We start from the raw sequence: 19,801 nt of genomic DNA on the forward strand, positions 1-19,801 counted from the left end.
GAAGTGAGACCTATAAAAGCCCGTACCTCCTTTTGTGTCTGGGGTATTGACATGTTAGCAATTAACTGAATGCGATCTGGTGTAAGCTGCCTTCCCTCCTTGGACAGCGAGTGACCAAGATAAATAACTCGCTGGACACAGAATTGCAGCTTAGAAGGAGACACCTTGTGCCCCTTGTCGGCTAGAAAATGTAAAACTGTCAGAGAAGCCTTTTCACATTCGGGTTCGCTTCTAGCGGTGATCAGCAGATCATCGACATATTGAAGCAGTGCAGTATTAACTGGCATGTGTATACTGTCAAGTTCTCGTTTCAGTGCTTGGCTATAGATGCTGGGGCTTTCTGTGAATCCTTGAGGAGCGCGTGAGAATTTAAAACTGCGCCCTTTCAAACTGAATCCGAACAAATATTGACTTTCCGGATCTATGGGGACGCTGAAAAAGGCATTCTTGAGATCAATTACAGTAAAGAATGTTGCTTCGGAATCAATTGCCGTCAATAATGATGAGATATCGGGGACCACAGGAAATTGTGGCACAATGCACTTGTTTAGTTCACGCAAGTCAATAACCAATCGATATACTGGCGGAGCAGTAGGATCAGTTCGTTTAAGAATCGGAATTATCGGTGAATTACATACATTGGAGTCTGTTTCTACAACTACTCCTTGGGCAATTAGCTCGTCAATGATTTTCAGCAAAGCCACTACAGCATCTTGCGGTAACTTGTATTGTCGCATTCGTGGTAGTACCACTCCTGCCTTTAATGTGACTCGGTATGGTGTAATGTTCATGCAACCAACATCAGTAGGGCCTTGTGCCCATAGATGTGCTGGTAAAGTCTGTAATCGGCGATCCATGTCTCTGGATACATAATGACCTTTAAAATCACGTAAAAACAATCTTACTCCTTCCGGAGAACAACAGATAATAGCCCCTAGGGCTTTTAATGTCTTTATACCTAACAAGTTTTCTGGACAGGATTTGGTAAGCAATAAATCAGTAGTTCGTGTCAAGGGACCAATCGTAAGTGGAAGTGGCTGTGATACCTCATTAACAATAGGTTTTCCTGAGAAACCAAGGGAAACATTTTGAGAGCCTGAGAGGGGTGCCCCTGGAACTTCACTACGCTTTATTGTTGTTCGACTTGCCCCTGTATCGAGTAAGAATTTTCTATCTTGACCTAATAATTCACTATGTACATAAGGTCCTTCTTGATCTACAGGAATCTCAATAAGGGGTAAGTCAACTTCCCTCTCTAGGCTAGTTCATGCGTAACGCTGATACTCAGGATATTCATATTGGGCAGTCTGATACATTTGTCGTGTTGTGGTTTGTGTGGCAGTAGCAGGCAACGGTGGTGCAGCTGGCACAAACTGTATGGGTTGTTGTGAGGCTGGCATAGACTGTTGCTGAGCTGGCATGGACTGTCCATGCTGCGTAGCTCTTTGTTCATTCTGATCCTGTCTGAGTGGTCGTGGTTTTTCTTTTGCAATACCTATAGCTATATTACGCTTCAGGACTTGACAATCGTGTACATAATGGCCTAGTTGTTTACAGTAATTGCACGTTCCTTTTACAGGAACTGCTGATTCTCCGGAATGCGTCACACCCTTTTTGTGACCATCCGCTGGTACTGTCTGAGAAACTAGCATTTTCATTTTTGTATCCTTCATACGTCTTTGTTCGTGTTCTTGTTCATCTCTAATTCTATTGTGATGATACTGTAACATTTGTAGCATTTGTGACGGAGTGTTACTTTGCCAGGTACTCTCGAATTTCAATATTCTATTCTTCACTGGAGGCAATGAATTTTCTACTAATTTTGTCACAAATAAATGTGGATACGACTCACTACTTGCTTTTATACCACTATTTATACCAAAACATTTTTCAAATCGGGCATAATAATCACTTGTGTCTTCATCATGCTTTTGTTTACAGGCTGAGATTGCACCCCAATCTTCCTTTTTCGTAGTTAATAAACGTGGCAGTACTTGTACTAGTAAACCTGGTAATGCTTTAACTTTATCCCCGAGCCCTGAACCTGCAGTTCGGGCCCTTTCTTCTGCTTCTAATGCTGTCCAATCTATCTTTTGGTCTCCCACTTCCCACTCTTTTTCTTTCAGTTTTTCATAAATGCCAGCAGGCATTAGTACCTTTAATATCGTCATAATATCAGGATAGGTATACTCTCCCATCAGTAACATGTCTTTAATTTCTCGGTGAAAACCCGCTGGGTCTTTGTCATGACTGGGTACTACTTTCTTCATTTCTAACAATTCAATTCTTGTTATGGGTGTGTATACAAATACACGGTGAAACTGATTGTCTTCGCCTTTTATTGGGTGCACTTCTCGTAAGGGATTTTGTCTATCCATATAATACGGCGTTCTTTCCTTGCTGGGCAGCGAGAAAGAATCCGGACTTACAAAAAGGACGTACTGTTTACGTGACACTAATATTTCTTTAATTAACTTGTTACTAGAACCTCTCCATCTGTTCGCGAGTAGTTCCGTTAATATATCAGGTAAAGGACCAGGATCAGCATGTTGGCTCTTATATAATATAAGGAGTTGCTGAATCATATAGATTCCAGCTAAACGTTGTTCATCTGGACTGAGGTTAAAAAACGTGTGTGCTACGGTCTCATCACCGTATTTTCCAGGACTGTCAATCCAGTGGACGGCTGATCTGGCTAATTCTTGCTCATCCATGGAATCGAGGAGGTGGTAACCCCTTCGTTCTCGGAGTATTTTATCTGCGGCTTGAAACAAATGTTCAGGCGACTTCAGATTTATTATAGGCGTCGGATACGTTCTGCTATTATTTGGACATACAGAGTGTATGGGATCAGAAAAGCATCTAGTATTATTACAGGATCTTCCTCTACCTACATAGGCTATGGTCTCTGACTGTCTTACGGAATCCCCTGATTCGGACACTTCATCTTGCTCGAACTCGTCTGTTTCCAATCTTTCTTCATGAATACGTTCTATTTCTTTACGGATTTTTCGGCACATGGCTATTATACAGTTCTGCTTATCGTGTCTCCCTTCTGATATATTCTGGCTCCATCTTGTAAGAATAAGCATCGCATTCGGGTCTACCCCCGGTCGGTCTTGATTTCTGATCACACAGTTTATGAGGAAACGTAACAGTTCCCCCTGTATCTCTACTTTCTGGAATTCCATAGCTCTATTAATACATTCTGGATCTCGCCCTGTTTGAACAAAATGATATATCTTATCTAGATGCGCAGTCATTCCTGGTAATTTCGCTAAATACCCTGCGGCTCGTCTGATGCGTAATGATGCCAGGACCATTTCGTCCTCTTTACCGACCACCGGGTCATATCTACAATCTATAAGAAGTTCCTTAAGCGCACGTTCACTTACGAATTTGGGTGTACGTGAATGCGCTGACTCTTGAAAAACAAGTTTATTTATTCTAGGTGGCGTAAAAGTATTGCTAGCACCTCCCGTGGCCCCATCTGGGGCGTCGGGTGTGAATGGATTCGTCGAACGTGACACAGCAACTATAGGTGTGGACACCACTGTAGAATCGATTGCGGAGACAGATGCGGAAACAGATGTGCTTGCCGAAGCTTGTGTCGGGACTTGCTGTTGCACAGGGACAGATACCTGATCCTGACGTTGAACCTCCCCGCCAGACGGTCTATGTGGTGCGGGGTTAGCATACTCGGGAGCTGCGTCATCTAGATATGAGGAAAGAAAAACATCTTCTGCGGTTCTGGGATGTCCTTTAGGATGTACCTTAATTGGAAATAATGGGGGTGGCAAGTCTTTCGGTATCTCTGGAGCAGCCTTAGGTAATCCTTCGGCTAGAAGGGGATACATACCATTCATAAGGGCATTTCTTTGTCTATCTACTTGTTCTGATTTGACTCGGATACCTTCCTCAATTAATAGATTTTCTTGAACTTTATTTGAACTTTCTTTACTCCTCTCTTCTTGTCTACGTGCTTTTTCTGTACGTCTATGAGATTCTTTACGCCATAACTCAACATCGTCTTTCTGTGACTGTCTGACTTTTCTTTTCCATAATTCTTCCTCGACTTTCATGATGCACTCTGCATCCCAGGTTCCCGCTGCGGGCCACCTTTGACTTTCCGGCAATCCCTTGGTATAATCTACCCATAAATCAAGAAATAATATGGCATCTAAGCCATGCTTGTGATACATAAAATGCCCTGGAGTGTCCCTAGGAGGAATAGGAACTGCTTCTTCAAGCACCCCTTTTCTAGTAGTAATCTGTCTTAACTTCGAAAAGAGCGGCATATTGACAACTGATCTGATACCTGGTCTTGAACACACTTAATACGAAAAACACAATAATGAACAATCACTCATACCACAATATGCAGGACATTTTAACACATTAAATATTGAACATAAAACATTATTAAAAATGACCAACAATGATGACAGTCTGCATAACTAATCACCAAGCAGAATTCTCGACAATAACTAGATACTTCGGAATACTTGATATACTGCTAAACAGTACATATACACTGCTAAACAGTGCAGACCGGATTTGTGTACCCAAATCCGTCTTGACCGGCACAACCTATGTGCGCGTCAACACGCCTCCCCGGCGATGGTACTCACCGGGTAGCTCCTTGAAACGGAAGGCCTCGGAGAATGAACTGGACTCGATGACTGTGGACATCGGACCCTCTGGACATCGGGACTTCGAAAACCTGGTGGGCCTCTGTATACCTCGGATCTTGCTCTCTCAGCTAGGCTCTGGTCGGGATACTTCGCACTTCTCACCGCCTCGTCTGGGTTGATCGCAGCCTCAGTCGCCCCCGCTTGACCGGAGGGAGCTACAGGAAATCCTGCTGGTACGCGTTATGGTCCGTCCAGCTGTGGCAGGAGACCGGGCCTGCAACGCACCGCCGGCGCGTGAGATGAGAAAGTGTCCCTGTTCGGGCGCCATTATGTGGTAAATATTCTTTTACCTGGACTGAATTTCATACGGAATCTAAAATAAAATAGCTCAGAATAATAAGAGGCAGAATCCGTGGTATAAGAGGTTTCTGAATGGGCTTTATTCCAAAATGGCCGACTCGAGTCGCGGCCTTCAGGTTCCGTCACCACGGGGGTTCAGGAAGTGAAGTACGATATTTTATTGACAGGAAATTGCTTTTATAGATCATACATTACAATGAAACCAATGTAGAAGGCGTAACAATTGATAAGAGAAACGATGCTATAAGTGCGTAACCGAAAATGGGCGTAATAAGGAGTAAAAAGAAACATGATTGGTCATAATGTTGTGCATAGGTGGATCTATAAGATAATACTTGGCATAGATGCGCGCGCAGCAGCATGACGTGTAATTGACGTGCAACTAGGGGGTGAAGGGGACTTGACATTTAGCTCTACATGTGGAGACAAAAAGTCTGGGGGGTCAAGTCAACCTAATCCCAAATCATATCTAACATCCTATGTTTAAAGAACTAGGTTATCCACAAGGAAGGACTCTCGGACAGAATCTATTCTATACTGACTGTGAGTGCGTGTACAAGCGTCTAAGTGTCTATATGAGATGCGAGGGGCAGAAAACTTTCCATGGCAACAGGGCTATGAATTACTTGTATGAGGACAGAAAGGCCGAGCCCTTTGCTTGGGAGCTAAAGGAAATGTTTACCCAAACTACTAGACAGGAATGCATCGGCTGAGGAGCAAAGTAGATAATTCGAAGGTGAAATACAGCTTCTTGGCAGGCAGGCGAAACTGGCCGAGGCAGGCACCGTTAGCTGCACAGGAAGTAGGACAAAGTTCATGGATGCAGATGCGGGCTCAAACTGATGCTGTCAGAGGCAGAGAGCAGGGAAAGGCTTTGAGGACAGAATCGGGCCTACTCTGCCTGAACTGTAAAAATGGAGTCACTTAGCCATAAAAAGTCGGTGGCCTTTCATACTTAGGAATCGAATATCCAGCCCATTGATGGCGGATCTGACAGAGGACATGTTGATGGTGGGCGCACATGTATTTGCGTCATCAAAACTGGAACTGGAGGGAACATACATGTACTTGTGACATGCACATAGAACCGTTGGGGTCCAAGATAGGGGACATAACTGATCAGGAAAATCCACATTTCCACAAGTGGGACCTGAAGTTCCAGTGGGTGCAGCATCAGGGGAATCTTTCCAATGTTGTCCAGATCTGAGAGGGGACTGCACGTCAATTGCAGTGTTGGCTTACGAACCAAGATTGGGTCAGCGGCAGATCCCTTTCCCTTCTCCAACCAGAGTTTACAGCAGTGACTGGTGCTTCACTCCTGGGATGGGGCAGCCACCTGGGAGAGGCGGAGATCAGGGGTCTCTGGTCTCTGACAGAGTCCGGTCTCCTCATCAACCTTTTGGAGCTCCGGCAATTCATCTTGCACTGAAGGCATTCCTTCCTTCTGTCAAAGGAAGAGTAGTGCAGTTTTTCACAGACAACACCACCGCAACGTGGTACTGCAACAAACAGGGCGAGGTGGGGTCGTGGACCCTATGTCAAGAGGCTCTTTGCCTCTGGACATGGCTGGAACATCAGGGCATATCGCTGGTGGTTCACCACCTGGCAGGTTCCCTGAACGCCAGGGCGGACGAACCCAGCCGCCAGTGCATAATGGATCATGAATAGCATCTGCACTTGGAGGTGGTGCAAGGTCTCTTTCGGCAGTGGGGAGCGCCATGGTTAGATCTGTTTATCAACTAAGAGAATGTGCGTTGTCAGCAGTTCTGCGCGTTGGAATTTACAAGGCAGAACTCGCTCTGCAATGCTTTTTGTCATGAGTGGAATTTTGGCCTCCTGTATGCCTTTCCGCCTGTACCACTTCTGCCCAGAGTGCTGAAGAAGATCAAGCACAACTGGGCCCAAGTTATTCTTGTAGCTCCAGCCTGGGCACGAAGAGCCTGGTACCCCGAACTCTTGAGCATGGCCATCGATCCTCCGATCAGACTTCCTCTTCAGGAGGATCTTTTGTCGAAGCAGCAGGGGACAGTCCTCCACCCGAACCTGTCTAGCCTCCACCTCCTTGCGTGGAGATTGAGTGGGGAGAGTTGACAGCTTTCGACCTTCCTCCCGAAGTCTGTAATGTCATCTTGGCAGTCAGGCATCCCTCCTCTAAAATGGTATTCTCCTGTAGATGGAACCAATTTGTGGCATGGTGCACAGCAAAGGATGTGGATCCCCTTTCTGCTCCTCTTTCAGAGGTTCTCCTCTTCATTCTATCTTTGGCCCAGCAGGGCTCTGCTCTGGGGACTCTTAAAGACTACCTTTCAGGCATCTCTGACTTTCTGCGCCTTCCTGATCAGCCTTTTCTTTTCAAGTCTCCGATTGTAAATAGATTCCTAAAGGGCAATACTCATCTCTTTCCTCCTTCTCCTTTCGTAATGCCCCAGTGGGAATGGAATCTTGTTCTTACTTTCCTTATGTGTGCTCTCTTCGAGCAATTGTTCTCTTAGTCTTCTTACCTTGAAGACCGCCTTCCTGCTTGCCATCACATCTGCTCACAGGGTGAGTGAGCTTCAGGCTCTTTCCTCCAAGCCTCCTTTTTTTGCACTTCATCTGGACAAAATGGTCCTTCACTCAAGGCCCTCTTTTCTGCCCAAAGTGGTTACCTCTTTCCACATAGGTCAGATAATCACATTGCCCACCATCTTCCTGTCTCCACACCCTTCCAAAGAGGAGGAGAGACTTCACCGTCTGGAATCAAAACATGTGTTGTCCTTCTATTTTGACAGCAATAAAAATTTCTGGTTGGACAATCAACTCTTCGTGGGTTATGTGGGTACCAAGAATGGTCGGGCCGTGCACAAACGTACCATCTCTCGATGGGTTGTCCTATGCATCAAAATCTGCTATTCTTTGGTGAAAATGGAACCTCCAGTAGGATTGCACACCCACTTCACCAAGGCGACAGCAGCCTCTACTGCTTTGGGACGTAGAGTTCCATTGATTGACATCTGCCAGGCACCCACGTGGGTATCCTTGCACGCATTCACTAAACATTATGGCTTGGATAGCCAAGTCCGGAGAGATGGCTTTTTTGGCCGTTCTGTTGTCCAGGACATTCTAGTGTGAACTTATTTCGCAGACCTGGGATATTTATTCTAAGGTAAGGAATCTATAACTAATGGTCTCTTTCAGATGAACAAGTTACTTACCTCTGGCAATGATGTATTTTTAAGAGGCATCCATTAGTTATAGATTCCTTACTCCCCCACCCATCCTTCCTGTTCTGCAAACTGACTTCTAGGGATAGGGACTACCTTCCAGGGCCCTAGTTTTGTGCACCAGTGGTCAGTATCTTGCATGGCTCTGCGCTTCTGCTGTGGAAAGTCGTGTCAGAACTGCGTCAGCTCACAGGGGCAGTGGCTAAGTAGACACCGCGATGTCAACCCCGTGACCACAATGCCAACGACGGACGGGGATCCCCCGAAGCCACCTCCCGACTCACAGGGGTACTGCTACAAAAGAATTCTTCGGATCCAATCTGACGCCTCAGGGTAATTCTTACAGATGCATCGTTACTGAAGGTAAGTAACTTGTTCTGTGGTCCTCATTAGCTTGAAAGTTCAATTGTGACAACTACAATTTCAGATCTATATTGAATCTAGAATCTCCATGTCAACAACACAGGTCTTAACAATGCATTCTGGTTCAATTTTGCTACCAAAAAAAGAAAAATATATATTTTTTTCTTTTTCAGACTGGTACAGGGGATATGTGACAAAACAAAGGATACATGAGGTAAATGTAACTTCTAACATTTCTTGTTTTACAAAAATATGAATGCATATTTTCTCGAATGTACATGGTTGCACCATTATGCACCATTGTCTACTAGAACAGCTAAGCTATTTTGTAGATTATTTTACATGGTTGGCACAACTCGAAGACTTGAGATCATTCTCTTTGCGTATGTTGTTATTATTTACATAGCTGAGCTCTAATACGATTTACTTGTCTGTGATAGAAAATTCAAAAAGCCACAAATATATTGAACGTTGTCATAAAATCTACTTGGTTAAAAAGTTAACTTGTGCGGGCATTCACATTTGCGGTCATTAGAGTTTCATTAAAGGCGGGCTTCAGGGACTCGCCTTCAACAATCTGACAATCCATACTGTGAAATAGTCATTGCTGTCATGCAGATAACAATTTTGACATTACATCTTTCCATAGTGAGCAAATATGCCCTATCCAACTGATGACTTCAGTCATCTAGCAGTATAGCAATATCTCTCATCGCTGGCTCACCCGTGTCTGTGGTCAGACTGCAGCTGCATGGATCATCAAAAACACTAGTCTGTTATTTACCGAATTATAGCACACATCTGTCCTACTTAAATAAATGTGTGCCATCTCCATGACCGTTGTGATAGCAGAGAGAATGGGTCCTTTGCTCATTTTGCCACTGAATTCAAGCTAGCCTGGCTGATGATGGGTGTTATCCCAAAACCGGTCCCAGGATGCTTGTTTCCAGTCCAGGGAAGACCTGGCTTGGCAGCTCAGGCTGAACTGTTCACATGAGGCACAGGGTCAAGACTGATTTGCATAAAGCTGGGTCTGATCTGGGGTGGCGTAGTGAACTAAAGAACAAGGATGGATTCAACCCAGATCTGTGACTGGGGGTGAGTGTCTGAAAAGTTTCAGTGCTCTGTCTATCATCTCCTTGTGTTTACTTTTAGAAAGTAGGCATTTTATTGTGCCTCTGCTGGTTTGTGTATTGACTGTTTAGTTTTGGAGTGACAGGGGCTGGGGATGTGCATCCACTGTAGACATCCATAAGGGTGGTTTAGGTGTGTCCTGCCTTTCCTGGGTGACTCATAGTTGGGCTGAATAGGCCTGTTCTGCATTTAGAGTGTTGGGAGAAGTTTTCACTAGCACCGGAATAGGCTGTGTCTTCTCTGCACAATGCTGTCTCCACCTCCTGTAGTGAAGCTGGGCCAGAGAGGGCAGAACTGGTATGGACTGGGCTCAGTAACCCGGGCCACAAAGAGAATAAAGATAAAAAGGGATATAAATATTGGGGCCCTGACCCCTGGACCTTCGAACTCTTTTGGCTCAAGGAACTTGCCAAGAATGAGGAACTACCACTTTGCTGTGTGCTTTGCGGTGTTGACCTACATTAGCTTCTTCTGTCTTAGGCAGAGAAAGTACTGGACTGAACTTTCTGCAACTTCTTTGTTTGAGTTTCTCCAATGGCTTGAGGTAGAGTTTGCCCCTTGTTCAAAAAGCATCAGGAACAGTAAAGACTTCAAGTTAATCGGGTAACAGCACAGGGAACTTTGTGTTTTGTGCTGTGTAAATATCAAAGAGAGTGACCCCACTACTCCAAGAGAAAGGGTTCCAAATATGATTCAATTATCAGACGTAAATTCTCTTGGAGAACACAATAAATTCATCTAGTCGTATACATCAACACCTTGAGGGTCATAGAATTCTCTATACCAGTCTTAAAAGGGACCATAATGACAATTAATAATCATCAAATTTTAATATTAATCATATCAGATAATTCATACATATTCATAAAAATATTTTTACACAAAAGCACCTTAATGAGAGAGACAACACATAAGACATACACATTTATCATCAACAAATGTTAATTTGTAGGAATCAACAGAAAGTGCGTAGTTTGGGGGTTTTCCTCAAAATACACCAATATGTGCCTCATATTTAACAACAGTAGGCGTTGGCGCTTTTCGCTGTGTAAAATAGGATACAACCACCTTCTTCAGGACAACTAGAAATATATAGTCCCTCCTAACAAATTACAAAGTATTGTTCTGCATATATTTTCCTGCGTAAAAACATAAAACAAATATCAGCTTGGGACAAATTTCACTCAAGACATAATACATATCAAAGGAGAATATGGTAAATAACAATCTTGTTTCAATTTTTCAAATTCCCAAATCAAACAATACATTTTATTAACAATTTCCATATAAAGAAAACTTTGATTCATTCGTTTTTTTTGGTTGCAAATTGGAATAATTGTCTGAAAAGGCCCATCACGACTGGAATACACAGACCACCAACAAGCATCCCAGCGCTATATTCATACTCATTAATTCTTAAATCTCAATACGATCAACTCACCTAATGTCTTATATTGTGAGGCTCTGTACAAACTGTTCTTTAAGTTATATAAACAGGTTTCAGACCTGAATAAGAATGAAGATAAAACATGGGTATAAAATCTAGCCATGCCTATTTCCTAAAAATCTAGAAATCGTTCTGAGCCAGTGGCTGTATGGATTACTGAGTGTGTCTTTGAGGTTCTGTATGGGTGACTGAGTATGTGTATGGCTGTGTCAGTGAATGAATGGATGTGTCAGTGGTATATGGGTGAGTAACTGCATATGTGAAAGGCAGTATAGGTGAGTGTTGGGAGTATATGAGTGACTGTATGTGTGACTGAGGGATTGCAAGAGTGGCTTTATGGGTGAGTGTGTGCTTGTGTCAGTGCCTGTATAGGTGAGTGAATATGTGTTAGTATCCGTATAAATAAGTGAGTGGGTGTTTGTATAACTGTATAGGTGAGTAAGTGGCTGTGTAATTGACTCACTGGGTGAGTGACTAGATGTGTGAGTAGCTCGATGGGTGACTGACAGTGTGTGAGTGACTGTAAGGGTGTAAGAGTAGATATATCAGGGGCGTAAAACAGGCCCCTGCAGCACCCACGGTGAGGGGGGCCCCGAGCTGCAGGGGGCTCCCTCAGCACATTACTCGGGCCTGAGCGCTCTGGATTAAATCCAGAGGGTGGGCCCCTCCGTGTACCTTGCAGGGGGGCCCCTTCAACTTTCGTAAAGACACTGGGATATATCTATGGCTGTATTGGTCAGTGAGTTGGTTATGAGTAGCTGTGTAGGTGAGTGAGTGCTTGTGTCAGTGACTGCATAGGTGAATATTTGTTCATATCTGTATGAATAAGTGAGTGTGTGTGTGTATAACGGTATGAGCGATTAAGTGGCTGTGTGATTGACTTTATGGGTGAGTGAGTAGGTGTATGAGTGGTTCTATGGGTGACTAACAGTGTGTGAGTGGCTGTATGGGTGTATGAGTGGATATATCAGTGGCTGTATTAGTGAGTGAGTTGGTGAATGTGTGGCTGTATGGGTGACTGAGTGGATGTGTGTGTAGTCCTATGAATCAGTGAGTGAGTGTGTAAGTACGGGTATGGGTGTATCAATGGTTTTGAGAATGCTAGTGTGGAAGTTGGATTGGGTGTATGAAAGGTTATATTGGGGTGTGAGTGGGTGCATCAGAGATTCTGTGGATGATGTCATCAGTGAGGTCATCAGTGAAGTCAATGAGTATGTCATGAGTGATGTAATATGTGAGGTCCGACTGCCTCATTACAATTTGGGCGCTACGACCAATTGCCATTGCACCGCCACAGCTGACAGGGAACAAGCGGTTTCCTGGTGGTGGTGCGGCAGGCAGGTCCTCAGTAGTGGGAGCAGTGTGTCGCAGCGGCCAGAGCAGCTGACTCCAGAGCGCCAGGATCATGGTTCGATCCTCGGCACCAGCGGCAGCTCAACTCTGCTCAGCACCATGTTACACTGGGCAATAGCTCACTTTATCTCCCAGACAGCCCCCAGTGCCTTGAAACCTTAAGGGGTGATAAGTTTGCACTTTACAAATATGGATTATATTATTATAGTAATATGCTGGTGGTGCAGCTGGGGCACCGCCATGCATATTACAAGTTTCAGGACCGCCAGTGGTGTCCTGGAGGTTTTTCCTCCATGAAAAGGCTGTTGGTCCTGAAATGCCTATGTGCATGTGGATGCATGCAGGGGGGCACAACATGGACTCCCCTGTGTTCATGCACCCCAGTTCCTACACGGCATGAAATTTACAGTCTATGCCGTGCAGTAACTTTTTTGGGCGTTGCCATTGCAGTGCCCATTTTCAGGGTCACTGCTAAAAAAAGCTCACCAGACCTGAGGGAACTTATAACCTGGCGGGCAGTGTGACCACGGGTTTGGCGGCACAGGAGCGGGCTGCTCGTGTGGCGGTCCGCTCTCGCACCGCCAAACTCGTCATCGGGCCCCAAGTGTCTCATTAACCTCATGCTATTGCACTCCTTTGGTGTTACCCACGTTTACAGTTTACTTAGGCAATGTAATGCATTTAATTCGGAAACAATGAAAAAGATTTAAAGTTCATTTTACATTTGCTTAATATGAATACTAAATTGCCCACTTGCGGTTTTACGTTCTTGCATTGCTTATTTTTCACAAGGCACCACTCTGCGAAAAAGCAGGGCCTCCTGCCGAACGCACAGTATAGTAAAACGTTATTATCTCATAGAGGAATGTTCACAGCTGCATACTGGAAGAGTAACGAGTGATGTAGCTGCACTAAAAAGCAGAAAATATACAATTTATTTTATATAAATGTAAATGCTCGCCTAAAGGCAATGCATAATTAATGCCCTTTCATTAGAGAACGTTAGTTTATTGTTTAGGCAAGGAACACACGCTGGTGGCCAGTATATAATTAAATTCATACGATGATGCACTAATTTATATTTCTTATTTTAATGTGTATTTTATTTTTGTTTCCAACAGGGAATCTTCCCCAAATCGTTTGTTCACATCAAAGAAGTTACAATTGAAAAGAAAAGGTACCCCTTGCTTTCAGTTACTAGTTTTCAAAATAACATATTGAAATAAAAGTGTGCTTGAACATCAAGAAACTTGCAGAGTGACTACACACTGGATGACAGGTCTGTTTTATCTAAAAAGAGTATTGACTATTGTAGTAATTTTTTTCAATCGTCATATCTTTGGTCTTGTTCAATAATGATGTTTGTATATGGGCCAGAGGCAGATTCTTGAACTGCTCATCCTCTGTTTACCAGACAAAATTTTTTAATAAGTGTAAGGGATAGGTTAATGGGTTAATAAAGACGCTTCTCACTGCAACTATGTATTACAGTACGAATGCGCTGCGGTTTCCTCTGCACTAATAACACAAAATCACTTCCGCTGCACAGTGCACTACTCCCGTGTATCCATACATGCCTCTATGGGTAGTTATTGAACGGAAATCTTTTAATAGATCAACATCGGTGGAAAGGGGAAGAATTCTGGAGCAGATAGAATGGGAATAATTCAGGATTATTTGCAATAGGAGGGAGAGGAAGAAGGGTTCTTTGTAGTTTCAGGTGGCACTGCGAATAATATGTTTTTTTCATTGAGGAGTTCTGAGGGATCAGGTAAGGAGAGCAAAGCTCAAGTTGTCTATGATGTCATTCAGGAGTCTAAGCTGAAAAACATCCCCGTTGTTCAGGATAGGGATCACTAATGTTATGCTATGTACGGCCCTTCCAGTTAATCCCCCCCTGTTGACATCAACTGTTCAGTAGTAGGGAAGCCAGGAAGGACCAGGCACAACATGCCTCACCCATGACAGCCCTATCAGAGCAGCCTACAATTCCTCTATGATGTAATAACAGTGGAAAAACCCTTTTCCCTACGACTGTTAATTTATAGCCATGAATAATCAGATTTGGAATCTGGAGTTCATGTTATTGGTTCTCAATGAGAGCCATGTTTAACAAAATTGCTGTGGCATTGTAAGCAGCCATAATAATGAATGCCTGTCTTAATGGAGAGGCTTGCCTTTTGGGTCTGTACTGCTTTACTTGCATGACACAGAGTAAAGTAGTAGAACTAGGAGATCCTAGTTGATGGTGAAGGTGGCATGTGTCCGGAGGCAGGACTAAAGCTCCTGAAGCCACCCTCTGACGCATACCTCCTCATCCTTGAAGAGCGCTGCGAGGCACATGCAAAATTAGCATAATTTGTTTTTGTGTTATTACCTGCATTTACAGCAAAATTACGCACAATTAAGCGTAATTGTGCAAAATGCACATCTGTCATTTCATGCCATATTTTAGCATGAAATGCGTCCTGGCACGAGGTACATTTAAACAAAAGCACAGTGAACAATAGCCACTCACACTTGATTGTTTCCATGGGGATGCTATAACTTTTTACAGTGAATTGCAAGTTCCAGTACATTTTTACCATGAATGCTGCGTAATTGCGCGATATGGCTTAATGGTGTAATTCTGGAGAGCTTTAAGAATTCATCAATGCTATGCATTCTATTATTCCAGTGTGTTGAGGCTTGAGTGCATGACCCTTTGTCGGAGACTTTTTGACCAAAAATAATGTTTATCTTCTCTGAAGACAAGTTCAGCTGTATGCAAGTTCCCCATTTACTCAGGAAATCCTTTCTGTGTCTGCATTTGTTAACATGGTCCATGCTGCTGAGCCCATGACACAGTATAAACTATGGTGTAGAGCAAGGAGATGAAAGTGCAAAGGAGTTTGGAGAAGGGCAGAAACATGGGGAGAGGCAAAGAGGCAAAGAAAACCAAGAAAAACTCTGCCTATAAGGACAACTCCCAGAAGAGTTCCCCGGTCCATTCATTGCCAGGTGGAAGTGCCAAGCAAGGGCCTCGGGCAGGCCTCACTTCCAGCCTTGGTGTTGGCCTACTTTTTTCTGAGGTTTCCCTGAGTGGGGTTGCAACAGCCCTGGGTGTTAGGCACCCTACTTCCAATCCCCTTCACACCAGCTCAAGGGTAGTATCCTGAGACTGGTCTGTCAGTCTAGGGTCTGTATCCTGTGCCTGGACAGGTACCTGACAAGCCAGGAATCCTGGGGGAGAAACAACACCCGTCTCAAGAGTGTCATACTGTGTTAGTGTTATGCTGGGGTCTGCCTGGTGCTTTCTGATATACTGCCCCTACTTCTGGGCCTTTGTACTGTCTGTTGGGTTAATAGCCCCAGAAAGCTAAGCTTTCAGGGTGCCAGGGCAACTGCCCAACCAAGCTCTTCTAACACTGGTGGTAACTCATTTCCTGGGATGCAGTCAATGGGCATCTGGGGACTCACTATGATCCCTCCTTCTGGGCCAATTCTCCTCCCCATTCCATGGACACCAGAGCCACAGGATGGGCAAAGTCTGGTACCTGGGAATGGGCTACCTTACGAACCTTTGCTGGTAGGTACTGATCTGGGGAAACTAGCCTTTCCATCAACATGGTCTGGCTGGTACTGGTACCTCTCAGAGCAGTGACAGGTATCCCATCCCATTATCTGTGATCTGATGACTCCCACTCTCAAGGATCACATGTTTACCCTCTGAGTCTATCTCCCAGCTAAGGGAGACTAGGGCATGTTCTACCCTCTGCTCCTGGGGACTACTTCCCCCGACCACACTGGCCGCCATTGTAAACCTTTCACCAGTGAGTGGTTTCCTAGTACAGAGAGTCCCATTGCTTGTGTCCTAACTGGGAACAATAAAAGCACTGGGGTCGTAAGTATAATGCTCTGGGCAACCACCTACCAGACCCTCCCTTTCTTCTCAGAAGGGGCATGGGAACACTTAGCTTTGTCACCGTGGACCCCTACCACTCTACTGGGAGCGACCTGAACCACCCTTCTTGGAGTCACTCACATGTACCTTCTTTTGGACCCTGATGCTGAGCCAAAGGTCTGCTTCCTACGCAAGTGGCTGGGTTCAGTGAGCTTGGAGTCTGTCAGTTGTTGGCGCAACAGTGGAAAACAAAGAGTGAGCATGTGCTCTCTCAGAATTATATCATTCAGCTCACAGTAGCTTCTTACTTTACTGTCCTTCTCCCAACCATCTAGTGCCTACTTGGAGTAATCGTTGAAATCCACCCAGGAACGGCTTGACAGCTTGTAGCTGTTTTAATACTTCAACCTGACTACGAGTGAGTGTGGTGTGTTGTTTTGGTCCTGAGGCGGAAGCCGGGACATTGTTTTTAAACTTTGCCGCTTGAATCAAAAAGCCTACTATCGTTTTTAAACTCGCTCCAAAAGATTGCTTATTTGGAGAAAACTGCATTTTTTTCAAAATACTAAAATCAAATCACCACTTACTATCAGTTACCGCTGAAGTGAGAGCGGATCCTGCCCCCCTCGAGAACTTGATTGAGTCTCGGCTCACCTGCCGAACTAGTATTTCCGGGCCCGCCATCTTGGGTGAGGAATACCAGATAATTGACCAGGGCTAGGCCCCTCCCACCCTCACGCCCTCGCCACTATAAAATGATCACTCTACCCAGGAGGCGCAGCGGACGGGCGCAGCGGCGGCACCGGCGGGGTGCCGAAGGCACGCCAAAGGCAAGCCCGTCTGCGCCCGTCCGCGACCGACCGGGACCAGGGGCCACGACCGCTGGCCAAAATAAATCCATCCAATACTCGTCCAGCACTCTACATCAACTACGAGGCCCCATCCACGACTAATGCCTTGCGTCCTGGAATCCCACCTCAAAACTTTTCTGCTGCCCACAGTGCACGTATCAAAGTGGCCCAAAAATACCCCCTCCCTCATACCTCATGTTCCTGCTGAACTGCAGGTCTCTCCCTAAACATGCTGCAGAAATATCTCTGTTAATCTCCGACAAAGAACCCGATGCCATTTTCCTCACGGAAACTTGGCGACAACCTGAATCTGACCTCGATGTCATTCAAGCTCTTCCTGCAGGATACCAAATACTCCGGGTCGACCGTCCATCTGGGAAAGGCGGCGGCATAGCCATTATCTACAAGAATTGCTATCCCTGCCGCGCCTCTCCAACTACCCTATCCAGCTGCGAACATCTTACTTTCTCGCTGGACTTCTCCCCCACCTGCACGTTCTCAGGGACTCTTATCTATCGGCCACCGGGCACTCCGACTAACTTTATAAACCAACTCGCACCGGAGGTAGCCAATTGTGTCTGCTCCTCGCCTAACTACACCTTATTAGGCGACCTGAATGTGCACCTAGATGACCCCCTAGATTCGGCTGCCGCCGAACTACGCAACAATCTGGAGGCACTAGAACTCTCCCAGCGAGTGCTGCAACCCACCCACGATCAAGGTCACCTCCTGGACCCCATCTTTACTAACTGTACCCATCTCACAGTTAGTCCATCCATTCCCCTCCCATGGACGGACCATTTTCTGATCCCATTTATCTGGGCGCCGTCCGGACCACGTCCTAAACCTTCCACCGCCTCTTGCAGGGACCGCAAATGGTCCCAATTTAACATCAACCTGTGGACAACCACTCTGGAAACCTCTGTCCCAGTAAACAACCCCGATCCGATTATTAATAATGACAACTTCAACAACTGGATCACCACCTCCTTAGATCTTACTATCCCATTTAAGGATATCAAACCCAAACAGAGACCAAAAAACGCTCCTTGGTACTCACAGGACCTGCGCACTCTTAAAAAAGAATGCAAAAGATTGGAACGGAAATGGCGCATTGATTACTCACAAATCAGCAAAAATAAATATCGGGCCGCCATAAAAATCTATAAAAATGACATAAAGAAAGCTCAAGCTACCTTCTACGAAAACAAAATTAACGAAGCAGCATCCAAACCCAAGGAAATATATCAAATCGCGAAGAGCCTGCTCAAACTTCCCGATAAACCACCAGATCCACTCACTGCTCAAACTCGCTGCAATGAACAGGCAGACTACTTCTTCAATAAAATAGCCACAATCTACTCATCTTTCCCCCCACCCCCTCATCCCAAAATAGAACAGAAGGATATCAGTCCACCTCTACTTACCACCCTAGAAAACTTTCCACCACTGGAGTCCACCAGCCTGGAAACCATATTACTCCAGGTAAAGTCCGGATCTCCCAGCGACACAGCCCCAGCTCAGTTTCTCAGAACAATCACTCCTACCATGCTGCCCACCATTCTGAACTTAATCAACAATTCACTTTCCTCAGGACTCGTTCCCCCAAAATGGAAGCAGGCAACAGTCAAAGCCCTCCTGAAAAAACCCAATCTAGATCAGATGAACCCGGGAAGTTACCGCCCAATCTCCCTGCTACCTTGGATATCCAAAATCGCGGAAAAGCACGTCAACCAATCCCTCACAGAATTCCTGGAAACAAATAAACTACTGGACTCATCTCAAACTGGGTTCCGCCCCATGCACGGAACAGAAACCGCTTTACTAGCTGTAACAGAAGGAGCAAGAATGATCGTGGATCAGGGCGGCACTGCGGCCATTATCTTATTGGACCTCAGTGCCGCCTTCGACACTGTGAATCACGACATCCTGCTTCACAGAATCTCAGAACTAGGGATAACATCTACAGCGGCGGCCTGGCTACGATCATTTCTGTCAGAACGTTCCTTCCGAGTCTGCGAAGGCGATACCACCTCGCCCAGTAAACCACTCAGTTGTGGGGTTCCCCAGGGTTCGTCCCTGAGCCCCACACTGTTTAACATATACATGCACCCCCTTGCAGAAATAATTTGCCCTTTCGGCATCCAAGTCATGTCCTACGCGGATGACACGCAACTGCTGGTTACCCTAAATGATCCTTCTTCATGTCCTAATGATCTCAGAGGCTGCATGGAAGCAGTAAGTACCTGGATGAGTCAGTCTTACCTGAAACTAAACGGCGACAAAACAGAGCTAATGGTACTGGGTAACTCCCCTCAAAAATCCATTGAGTCTCTGTGGCCCGCAGATCTAGGCCCAGCACCCCCAGCCAGGAACACCATCAAGAACTTAGGAATTTGGCTTGACAGCACATTATCCTTTGGACACCAGGCCACCAAATTATCTGCCACCTGCATGGGCATTATAAGACTCATCCGAAAAATCCGACCGCTTCTCCCCTACAAGGCCAGACAGATCATGGTCCAGGGCCTAATCCTCTCCCGGCTGGATTTCGGAAACGCCCTTTATCAAGG

General features: G+C 45.3%; 1 protein-coding gene across 1 annotated transcript in view; it reads left to right on the forward strand.

Moving 5' to 3' along the window:
• DOCK2 (dedicator of cytokinesis 2) overlaps positions 1–19,801 on the forward strand; it is a 1,824,799-nt gene that overhangs the window by 181,735 nt on the left and 1,623,263 nt on the right. Inside the window, exons 3-4 of the mRNA XM_085617853.1 lie at positions 8,734–8,774; positions 13,616–13,671. Of these exons, the coding sequence (XP_085473979.1) occupies positions 8,734–8,774; positions 13,616–13,671 (97 nt within the window). The remainder of the gene's footprint in view (positions 1–8,733; positions 8,775–13,615; positions 13,672–19,801) is intronic.

This window comes from Triturus cristatus, chromosome 7 (assembly GCF_964204655.1).
Source record: "Triturus cristatus chromosome 7, aTriCri1.1, whole genome shotgun sequence".
In the NCBI taxonomy this organism is placed as follows: Eukaryota; Metazoa; Chordata; class Amphibia; order Caudata; family Salamandridae; genus Triturus; species Triturus cristatus.